This window comes from Phacochoerus africanus, chromosome 10 (genome assembly GCF_016906955.1).
Source record: "Phacochoerus africanus isolate WHEZ1 chromosome 10, ROS_Pafr_v1, whole genome shotgun sequence".
NCBI lineage: Eukaryota > Metazoa > Chordata > Mammalia > Artiodactyla > Suidae > Phacochoerus > Phacochoerus africanus.
Window position 1 is genome coordinate 47,747,947 of NC_062553.1, and position 12,272 is coordinate 47,760,218.

The 12,272-nt window shown below is 43.5% G+C and overlaps 1 protein-coding gene across 1 annotated transcript in view; it reads right to left on the reverse strand.

Moving 5' to 3' along the window:
* Positions 1-11,051, reverse strand: part of C10H4orf45 (chromosome 10 C4orf45 homolog) — a 57,791-nt gene extending 46,740 nt beyond the window's left edge. The window contains exons 1-2 of the mRNA XM_047798111.1: positions 10,997-11,051; positions 9,292-9,524 (exon numbers count right to left, since the gene is read on the reverse strand). Of these exons, the coding sequence (XP_047654067.1) occupies positions 9,292-9,524; positions 10,997-11,051 (288 nt within the window). The remainder of the gene's footprint in view (positions 1-9,291; positions 9,525-10,996) is intronic.
* Between the last annotated feature and the right edge of the window lie 1,221 nt (positions 11,052-12,272).

Sequence of the window (12,272 nt, forward strand, 5' to 3'; positions counted from 1 at the left end):
AAAGCCATTTGGAATGTGACTAGGACTATGCAGAACAATCTCTGACAACAAACTAAAACCTTCAACAACAACAATGCAAAGATACTTCCTATGAATTCTTACTCCAACTGCAGGACCTCACGTAGTTTCCAAAGCACATCTTTTCCTCTCCTCTCCTCTCCTTTCCTTCCCTTTCTCCTTTTTTTGGCCACCTCACAGCACATGGAGTTCCTGGGCCAGAGATCAGATCTGAGCCACAGTTGCGACCTAGGCTTCAGTTGCAGCAATGCTGGATCCTTTAACCCACTGTGCCAGGCCAGGATCAAACCTGAATCCTGGCACTGCCAAAACACTGCCAATCTTCTTGTATCACAGTGGGAATTCCCCAAAGCATTTATTTTCAGTGCCATTTTCTTTGTGCCCAGAGACATGTTGGGACCATGTGCCCAAGGGCCCTTTACTGAGTCTATTGTTTTCAATTTGCTCAGTTCAGATTTTTGGAATCCTAGTTTCAATCTTGAGGAGAGAATGTATACCTCCAGATTGCTTTGCATTCTATGAATTTTTGTCAACACAGCTGAGATACTCCAGAATTGTGCATATGAGTAACAGGGGAAACTATAATCCTAAATTTATAATGATATTAGCATTTCTCCCAAAGATCTTAAAAAGCCAGGATAAGTGCCAGATTTAGAAAACATATGTCCTGGTATCTTAGCCTCCTGTGCTTGGGATGTTAGATCACGCAAAAGTTTCCGAATTCTTGACAATATATTTAAAGGAGCCTGGCTGTGGAGTCAAATGTCAGGTTTATTGGAACCCATTCTGATTTACACAGTCTTTTCTTAGCTTTGGGTCTTCCTATCATCATCAAATAATATTCACTGAAAACCTATGGCATATGCTTAATACTAACTTTATTTATGAAGTGTATTTTTTTGAAAGGTGATGTTTACATTGAGAAATATTCAAGATGCATGTCAAGCCTTACAAAAGCTAGTAACCACTACGGTGTATTTTTAGCTTTCCTTAATTAAGGAAAAATCACCCACTAGATTACATTGAGATTTTTTTCTTCCTTCCTTCCTTTCTTCTTTCTCTCTTTCCTTCTTTCTCTCTCCCTCCTTCCCTTCTTTCCCTTTCTTTCTTTCTTTCTTTTTCTTTCTTCCTCCCTCCTTCCCTTTCTTTACTTTCTTCCTTCTTTTTTTCACCTTTCTACATCCTAATAAAAGATGTGACTATTAGGATGTTTTTGTTTTCTTTTATGATAGAACCTGTGGCATATGGAAGTTCCTAGGCCAGTGGCCTAATTGGAATTGCAACTGCAACCCATGTCAGAGCTTTCAAAAAACATGATCCCTAACTCACTGAGCAAAGCCAGGGATCAAACTTATATCCTCAGAGAGACAATGTTGGGTCCTTAAGCCACTGAACCACAACGGGAACTCCAATATTAGGATGTCCTATTTCTAGTTCACAGTAATCACCTATAAAGTCACAGTCAGAAGGAGGAAGCCCATGTCTGGATGGGAGGCCAGGTCATGGGGGCTGGGCTGGGGGCTGGTGAATGTGGAGAGGCAGTGTTCCCAGCTACGGGCAGGTGCTCCCCCTTCCAAACCAGCTATTCTTCTTGGAACTGCTTTGAACCCAGCACAGAGACTGCACATCAAATGACACAAGCCTCATTTGCTGTTTTCATGGCCTTTTCCAGAAAGGAAGCATAAAACTTAAAAATTATTTTCTGGGGAGTTCCCATTGTGGCTTGGCAAGTTAAGGACCTGATGTTATCCTGTGAGGATGAGGGTTCGATCCTTGGCATCACTCAGTGGGTTAAGGATCTGGCATTGCCACAAGCTGTGGCATAGGGGTCACAGATGCAGCTTGGATCCAGTGTTGCTGTGGTGTAGCCCTCAGCTGCAGCTCTGATTTGACCCCTAGCCAGGGAACTTCCAAAGATCACAGGTGAGGCCCTAAAATACATATATTTGGGGGGAGCGTTCAAATATGAGTAAGTTCCTTCAGTTTATCTGAAGAATCCCATAAACCCAAGTTGTATTAAAATGCAGAAAACATAACACCTGTGTACAAGGATGTTAGTGGTGTAAGTATTATTTTTTAAGAAAAAGAAAAGTTATTTGGTCTCCACAGCCAAGGTTCTCATCCCTCACAGATGGTCAGCGTGTGGCCCTCCCCTACCAGAAGCTTCTCTTCCTATCAGAAAATCCACTACTTTACACAGCACTTAAGGATGAAAGGTGCTAATGTAATTATTTTTATATTAAACCACAAACTGTTAGGATGCAAATAACTCTAAGAAAGATAAAGTGAGAACTAAACACACACCCATCTGGGAAAGAAGCAGAAACCATCTAAAGATGCGCCTAATTTTAGAAAAGCTATTTTCTATTTTGCCTTTGGTTGAAAAAGGAAGCTTTATGATCTTTCAAAAGTCTTCTAAATTGATAATAACATCTGGCGATTAGAAGTGTGAGATCTTGGGGATTTTAATGAGATTGTTTGTCAAATGAACCCAAAGGTTAATGAGAAATTTGAAGTGAAAAACTTATAGAAATTCTGAAAGATGTGATTGGTGGTCTATATACTAATCAACTCCAAACTGTCAATACTTTTTTCCAGGTGATTGTGAAATTTTTCCAGGACACTGTTATGTGAACATGGAGTATGGAAGAATGGATGAGGGGAGGCTCGAAAGAAGGTGAAGTTTGGGGAGCAACCTCACTGTCTTCTCTTTTTTTTCCCCCAAATGCCAAAGATTTTATTTGATAATATGTTTTGGAGCAGTATAGAGTGCTTACTGCATAGAAATTTGAAAGTAATAAAACTAAAAATATAGTTGCCATATGATCCTGCAATCCTACTCCTGGGCATATATCCAGACAAAACTATAATTCAAAAAGATACACATGCCCGTATGTTCCTTATAGCCCTATCCACAATAGCCAAGACACAGAAGCAACCTAACCGCCCATCGACAGAGGAATGGGTTAAGAAGATGTGGTACATATATATAATAGAATAATACTCAGCCATAAAAAGGAATGATATAATGCCATTTGCAGCAACATGGATGGAACTAGAGATTCCAATCTCTAGGATGGAGCTAGAAATTCTCATACTAAGTGAAGTAAGTCAAAAAGAGAAAGACAAATACCATATGATATCACTTATATGTGGAATCTAAAATATGATACAGGAGTTCCCGTCATGGCACAGTAGAAATGAACCCGACCAGTAATCTTGAGGTTGTGGGTTCGATCCCTGGCCTCGCTCTGTGGGTTAAGGATCTGGTGTTGCCATGAAATGTGGTGTAGGTCACAGACGAGGCTCGGATCTGGCGTTGCTGTGGCTGTGGCTTAGGCGGGCAACTGTAGCTCCAATTAGACACCTAGATGGGACCCTCCATGTGCCATGGGTTCAGCCTGAAAAAGCAAATAAATTAATTAAATAAAATAAAATATGATACAAATGACCTTATATACAAAACAGAAATAGACCCACAAATCAAATATATGGGTGATATCTACTACTGATGCTTCATTTTGCTATTATAAATGAAGCATACAGTGTGCTGGTGATGCGTAGCGGGGAGCCAGGAGACCCCTAAGGGCCCATGAAAGAGGGGTGCCTGCCTTAAATAGGTGGCAGCTGGGCTGACCCAGCCAGACCCAGCCTTACAGAAAAGTGACTGGCCAGTTGAGCACCTCCCATGGTGGCTCCAGTCCAGTGTTCTGACTTCCTTTCCTATCGTTTCCTCTCATACATGCTGGATGCCCACTATGTCCCTGAAATCAGCCTGGGCTGAAATCCTGGCTCCACCACTGGCCAGCTGTGCAGCCTCAGGCAAAGAACCTCAGCTGTCAATGCCTTGGTTTCCTTATCTGTAAAATGAAAATAATCACACTACCTTCCTCACATAGTACATAGTTGACAGGAGCTCTTTTTCAAAAAAATTTATTTTATTGAAGCATAGTTGATTTACAATGTTGTGTTTGTTTCTGGTGTACATATACATTCTGCTTTGTAGTTAAGTCCATTTTGTCATATTTTAGATTCCACATGTAAGTGATATCATATAATGTTTGTCTTTGTGTGATTTACTTCACTTATAATGAGAATCTAAGTGAAGCATCCATGTTGCTGCAAATGGTGTTATCATCATTTCTTTTAGTGGCTGAGTGATATTCCATTGCATCTTCATCCATTCATCTGTCAATGGACACTTGCTTTCATGTCTTGGCCATTGTAAATAGTGCTGCTATGGACATAGGGTACATATATCTTTTTGAATTAGAGTTTCGTCCAGGTATATACCTAGGAGTGGGATTGCTGAATCATATGGAAACTCTATTTTAACTTTTTGAGGAACCCGAGTATGGTTCTCCATAGTGGCTGCAACAAATTACATTCCCACCGCAGGAACTCTTTTTATGTTTACTTTCTCTAAATAAATTCACAGAGAGAAAAATATCTCAGAAAGCAACCAACATTGGATTGATTTATTCAGCAGTCATCAAGAAGTCTGTTCACATGTCCGTAAAACTCAGAATAGCTCCCTGTGTTCATGATGCAGGCATTCAGGGCAGTTAAACAGGAGGCAGGGGTTTCCTTTTTATTATATCACACTCTAGCACATATGCGTATATTATTGATGTGTCTCCATGCTTCTCCTTATTACTTTCTACAGATCGTTCAAGGTGTTACACCATATGATATATTGGTTGTAATATCTGTTATGATGAATTGATTTAATATTGCCTTTGGAATCACACTTATGATGAGTTGGTCATCAAGTCCAGTATCACATTGTTTCTGTGGGCAAACTAAATAACTTCAGTCATTTGGTCATGAGGTCGGATGCAGGAGCAGAAAATAGGCATCAGGAGGCCAGCTGATGCTGTTGAGGTCTGGAGTAAAGAAAAGCCAGGTGGGGAGACATGCCCAGCTACCAAGAGGTAGAAAACTCCTAAGTTATAAAACAAAGGAATTGTTTCATTGATCTCCGTTTATTGTTGCATAAACACATATAATTTGGCAGAGACCAAATCCACTACAAAAATGGATGTACTGCTCTTAAATCTAAGATAATAGCAAAAGCAGAGATCTTTACTGGTTTACTATACATGTATTATCATGGCATGTGGCCTCACAGCAGAGTGAGTAGGAAACAGCTAAACGCACACAAAGACCCAGAAGAGGAATCAGATATTGTGATTTTTACTGACCTCTGCAACATAGGGAAATTTTTAAGGTGTCACTCAGCCTGGAATTTATCATCTTCCTCAGATAATCTATAGGACCCTTCCTCATGCCCAGAAGAGGAGAGAGCCCAGACCTCGTGCCCAGGTCAACTGGAGGTGCCCGCACTCCCCTAGCTGCCTGCTTATCTGAATCTGGCACAGTAAATTAGAAAGAACAGCTGTTCCGGCTATAAAAATTCACTAAATGAAGGTTTGTGCTTAAAACCAAAGTCCTGAGATATTTGTTGCAGTCAGAGGTACTGAAGGGTCTCTTAAGTTAGACAGAAGCAAAGGGCTACCTTGCTGGGACTCAGGGACCCGACGGTGAGGGGGAGGGGATCAAGGGCCACCAAGGCCGAGGAACCAGGGAGAGAACAGAACCTGGTTGAAGATGTTGCCCCGTGTTACATGACACTAAGGAATCAACCAGCTGCCTAGCAAGGACCGTGTGAATCATGGCATAGACGCTCATTTGTTGTTTGTGATCCTGGAGCAGCTCAAATGTCACTTTGTGCCATTTCTCATTGATCGGAAGAGGCTGCCTGGAGCCCTGAGTTGATAAGGAATCCAAGTCTGAGGCTTGACAATCATCTGCCTCAGATGGAGGGGTGAGGGGAAGTCAGGCCCTGGGTGAGGGGGTTGGGGACAGGGGCGGGGAGTTGCTGGAGGGGGACGTGATCAACAGTCTCCATGGTGGGAGTTCCCTTTGTGGTGCAGCAAGAACGAATAGGACTAGTAACCATAAGGTTGTGGTTAGGTCCCTGGCCTTGCTCGGTGGGTTAAGAATCCAGAAAGGATCTGGTGTTGCCCTGAGATGTGGTGCAGGTCACAGACACTGTTGGGATCTTGCATTGCTATGGCACAGGCTGGCAGCTGTAGCTCTGATTGGATCCCTAGCCTCGGAACCTCCATATGCCGCAGGTGTGGCCCCGAGGGGGGAGAAAAGAAAAGCTGTCTCCATGGCAAATCCTAAGACTTAGCTGGTGGGTAAATCCTATATAGTTCTATTTTTTTTTCAGTCTCCACATGCAATTTAAAACCCAGTAATAACTTTAATTAGGTACAAATTACAAATCAGGTTTTTTTTTTTAACTCCATATGCACATGAACACTTATAAACCAAGAGATGATGGGTTTCAAACTCTTTCTCTGGCATCATCATTTTGTTGGAAAGAATGAGGGTTAGCAATCCTCTTTAGGCAAACTTTTCCAGAAGCCGGGTCTGAGCCCAGGATGGAATGGGAGGGTGGATACGCCAGCGGAGCCACCCTCTTGCAGCCCAAAGGTATGGGCAGGTGGACTGCAGGGTGAATCATGAAAGGCACGAGGCCAGGGGAAGCATTGGGAAAGGACGGCCTTCACTTTCCCTGTGTGAAGATGACATTAGTGTCTTCTTCTATTTTTTTTTTCCTTTTTTTTCCCCTATGTGGTTCTTGAGAATCATTCTCAGTGAATCTTTCTGTTCTCAGGATAAAGTTCTAAATCCAAGGAATCCTTTCAGACTTGTTTAAGATTGTTACCTGAGACAGGTACATGTTTGAAAACAATTACTGTCAAAATGCCAGGGCCAAGAAATTCCTGCTGTGGTTCAGTGGGATAAGAATTTGACATAGTATCCATGAGGATGCAGATTTGATCCCTGGCCTTGCTCAGTGGGGTCAAGGATCCAGCATTGCCACAAGCTATGGCATAGGTTGCAGACATGGCTTGGATCTGGCATTGCTGTGGTTGTGGGTTAGGCCCGCAGCTGCAGCTCCGATTCGACCCCTAGCCTGGGGACTTCCATGTGCTGCATGTGTGGCCCTAAAAAGGCAAAAGAATAGAATAGAATAGAATAGAATAGAATAGAATAGAATAGAATAGAATAGAACAGAACAGAACAGAACAGAATAATGCTGAGGCCAAGAAAATGCACAGATGACAAGCAATGGCTGTTGCAGCTTGTGCCAAACAAGACTAGCTTCTCCGTTAGCCACAGTTGGGTGGCTCTCTGTAGGGCACACACTCATTCCCACAGGGGTTAAGTGCTACCATGCAGAGGGGGTGCTACCATGCGGAGGGGGTGCTACCATGTGGAGGGGGTGCTACCACGCAGAGGGGTGACCTACAGTCATCTGTGAAATTCCATTCAAAGAAACAGAATAAATACCTTCCTGGAAGCCTAAGTCTCAGCTGACATGGATCTTGAATTCACAGCTACACCCACTCAAGATAGGCAGACAGATGGAAGGCCGTGCACAAAGCTGGGCATCACCAAAGAGAAGCAACACGGCCACGGAAATTCTGCACTCCTTTAGAACCAGCTGCTTTGCTTTTCATTTGTCCTCTTCTCTTGGGTGGCCAGTTTCAATATTGAATCCATTTTCTGATATTCATCTTTATTGCCTGAGTGGTAAAGGATGCAGTTGGAGAACGAGAGCCCTCATGCTGTGTCACTGGCACTGAGCGACATTAAGTACAAGAACCACAGTCCTAATGGCTGATATCAGAGTGCCACCTGCATACAGAGCACCGTGCTGAGCGCTTTCCTTGTCTTCTTGTGTTTGGTCATCACCATGGAACAATAATTATATTAGCACATGGAGTCTTGATGCGTGCCAGGCACTGCACCCAGCACTTTAAAAGTGTTTCTTTACAACAACCCAAGGAGGTAGATAATCACATTCAAAATGAAGACACTGGAGTTCCACGATGGCACAGTGGAATCTGACTGTGCGGAGTTCCCATTGTGGCTCAATGGTGTCAAACCCAACATGTATCCATGAAGACTTGGGTTCAATCCCTGGCCTCACTTAGTAGGTTAAAAATCTGGTGTTGCCATGAGCTCTGATGTAGGTTGGCAGCTACAGCACTGATTTGACCCCTAGCCTGGAAACTTCCATATGCTGTAGGCATGGCCCTAAAAAGACAAAAAAAAAAAAAAAAGAAAAAAAAGAAATTGACTGCAGTAGCTCGGGTCACTACAGAGGTATGGGTTCAATCCCCAACCCCAGCACAGTGGGTTAAAAGATCTGGGATTGCCACAGTAGGTCACAGCTGCGGCTGGGATTCAATCCCTGGCCAGGAACTTCTACATGCCTAAATAAATAAATTGACTGTATTTAAGTACTTGAAAAAAAAATGAAGATACTGGGGTACAGAGCTTATGGAACTGACACAAGGTCACTTCACAACTAGTCAGTGGCAGGAATGGGTTAGAAATTCAAGTGATCCCAGGAGGGCGCTCCACACAGCGTCACAGGTCAGGGGAGGTGGCAGAGACCCAGGGAGGTAAACTTGCAGCCCAGGGTAACAGTGCCAGACTCAGAGGCAGGATTGGAACCACATCCATCAAAGACTGCACAGGTGAAGGTTGGGCCAGGAAAAGGTTTCTTCCTTTGTTTGTCTTTGCTTGATGAAGCTGTACCAAATAGCCTTAAGATAACCAGTTACTGCGAAGGTGACATATGTTCAAATTTCAGGCAAAGGCTTACTTGGGGGAAAAAATGTGAATTCTCAGAATTTGCTTCTAAAATCATCTGTGCTCTCTCCTAGCTCAGAGGAGACCAGGTGGGCTGCATCCACATCCCTGAACGGAGATAAAGTTTCTAAGGGACCTCAGACCACATAGCCTGGATCATCTGATGGAAAGGCTTGACAGACACAGTGGGTTTTAAAGCCCTGGGGCTCCTTTGTAGGTTGACGCCAGCCCAGCACAGGCTGCTGCTCTTACACCACCCACTTGCCAAGCAGCACGGGGACGGGGGAGTGTCTGTGAGTGAATGTCACAGGGTAGACAGGAATCTGGATGTATTCCAAGGCCAAAGGCAAATGCTTTTGAATGGCTCAGGGCTTCATTTTCTTTACCCTCCACCCCCCTCATGTTATCAGAGAGACTAAGGGAATGATGGCAACAAGTACATTTATTCACACACCCTTTTTTTCTGCAAAAACTCAAATCCCATTGCTTTTCAATGACAGGTCAAGCACATGACATTTCCTAGGCAAGCAAGCTCAGAGAGCATTCAAACCGGAAAACAACTTGCTAGGAGGAATATACATTCAAGAGCAATACCTTGATGTGAAAGCCATTCTGAAGCCTTGTCCTGTTGATAAAATCATACACTGGTATTCCCCAGCCAACTTCACCAACATACTCAGGTTTGTATTTTGCTGGTAGGCTTCTGTTTGAAGCAGGCCTCCATAAATATCTGAGATCTCCAGTTTTTTCTAACTCTGGACGCTTTTCTCCTATGTAGGAAGTGTGCTGAGCAACTTTAGGCAGATGATCCTTTACATAATCTGGGCCTAAAAACAGAGAAAAAAATACTTGAAATCTCCACACTTTAAGATGCTTTTGTTATTTTAATTGGTGGAACAAATAAGAACTAATGATTGTACGGCATTTATTATGTTCTAGGTCCTGATATAAGCCTTTCATGTGTGTTAATTCAACTAATTCTTCTTTTTTAATGGCTACACCTATGGCATGTGGAAGTCCCCAGGCTAGGGGTCGAATTGGAGCTGCAGCTGCTGGTCTACCCCACAGCCACAGCTGATCTGAGCCGTGTCTGCAACCCAAGCTGCACTTTGCAGCAATGCTGGATTCTTAACCCACCATTCGAGGCCAGGGATGGAACCTGCATCCTCATGGACATTATGTTGTGTTCTTAAGCCACTGAGCCACAACTAATTCTTATAATGACAAATGAATTAGGTAGTGTTAATTCCCCCAGTTTCTCAGTGGGGAAAATGAGGCCCAGAAAGATTGGTTACTTGTTCAGGGTCACAGATAAAGAGCTCTTCACTCCCTAACAGATTCTCACAGTTGGGGCTCTTGATCACCCCACTCTACTGCTTTGTTTATAACCAACTTAATACAGACACATTATAGACACTAAAAATCTTCACTCATGCCACCTTTGCAGGATGTAGGTCTTTAGACATTGGGATGTTTTTTCTCTCGAGAAAAAATCCTGAAATGAGGATTAGAAAATTCCCCAAATCTGGGACCTCAAGCTGCTGCATGCTGTAGCCAAAAAAGAAAAAAGAAAATGAAAAAAGAAGGAAGGAAGGAAGAAAGAGAAAGAAAAAGAAAGGAAAAAAGAGAATATTCCCCAAATGTAACAGAAGCCATGGGAAAATGGAGAAAATTGTAGGATGAAGAGGACAGTTTATAACAGATGATTCCAAAAGGCAGGGACAGTTAATAAATATTGGCATTTTATTTTATTTTTTACTATTATTATTATTATTGTTATTTTTCTTTTTAGGGCCGCATATACGGCACATGGAAGTTCTCAGGCTAGGAGTCCAACTGGAGCTGCATACACCACAGCCACAGCAATGCAGGATTTAAGCCTCATCTGTGACCTGCACCACAGCTCATGGCAATTCCAGATACTTAATCTACCGAGTAAGGCCAGGGATTGAACCTGCAACCTCATGGATTCTCGTTGGGTTCATTACCACTGAGCCACAACAGGAACTCCAATATTGGCATTTTAAACATAAGACAATGAATAAAAAGAAATCTGTGGATTATTGAAGTGGGTGAAAGAAGAAAAATAAAAGGAGGTCTGAGAAAAGACCACTTACATACACTTGGTGTTGAAAGTTGACAATGTGGACTTGCAAAAGTGAGCTCAGACCTGTGGGAAAAACAATCCTGACTGAAATAGACAAGGAACTGCCAGCCCAGCAAGAGTCTCAGAAGTGCTGGAAACAGAGGGGCTGCAGGATTGTACAGGCAGACTGGGGACACAGAAAAGGAACATCACTTCTCATCCCGAAGTTGACCCCAGACCTTGGAGGCAGAAGAGGTGCTGTGGTCATGGTGTCACCGAGCCCTCCTGGCCCCCTGGCCCCTTTTGTTTTATCCTGAGTTGTGGATCTCAAGTTTGCAGAGAGCTCAGGTCTGGGAGGGTTTGACCAGGTGCTCTGACAGAGCGGTCAGTGTGGTAACAAGTCTATGCTTGGAAAAATCACCTAAGCCTTCCAGGGAAGCTGAAAACATGAGAGGTGGTTGTCCACACGCATGACTTGGGTGGATGTTTTCCTAGCCCCCCTGTGGTGCCTGCAAGGTCACTGTGGCTAATTTTTCTTGCTGACTCCATCATGGCTCCAGGCTTGCTCTCAGCTAGAACTTCTCCAGCGCGCCTAGAGCATGGCCCCAAAGTGAAAAACTGTTTTCCAATTTGATGTGTGCTGAGGGCTCACCTACAAAAACCCTGTCATAAGGAAAATTTTGTCACCTCCTCCAAACAGGATGAAATTAGAACCGTACTGGTCTGGCTGGAATTTCAGGGCCTGTGTAAGCCAGGGTTTTTGCAAATGTTCCCCAAATGCTGCTGCTGTGAGTGACCATGACGACCTCTGGGTGTGTGTGTGGGGGGGGGGGGGTGCCACTCTCAGACACATTTGGGAACAATATCCATTTGCCTTTGAGAAATTCCTGGCATATGAAAGTGAGTTAAATGTTCTGAGGGGGAGTTCCCGTCCTGGCTCAGCAAAAACGAATCCAACTAGTATCCATGAGGATGCAGGTTCGATCCCTGGCTTTGCTCAGTGGGTTAAGGATCCGGCATTGCCGTGAGCTGTGTTAGGTCACAGACATGGCTCGAATTCCACGTTGCTATGGCTGTGGTGTAGGCTGGCAGCTACAGCTCTGTGTCAACCCCTAGCCTGGGAACTTCTGTATGCCACCCTAAAAACAAAAAATTTCTGAGAAACATTGCAGCAAATTAACTTGTTTGCAGTTATGTAACCTGGAATTTCCCAAGCTTGGATCGTTTTCCCCCATTGGATCACCTGTACACATTCTGCAGATAGAAGCAGATTTGGGGAAATACTGATCCCCTATATAATGTTTCAGTTGTTGCAAAAGTTTTTGTCATCACCTCATGCTGCTGCAGATGGGAAAGCAGGCGTATAGCTGTAGTTATTCCTCCTCCGTTATTCTGTGGACTCAATACTTTTTTTTTTTTTTTTTTTGCTTTTTAGGGCTGCACTTGCAGCATATGGAAGTTACCAGTCTAGGTGTTGAATTGGAGCTAC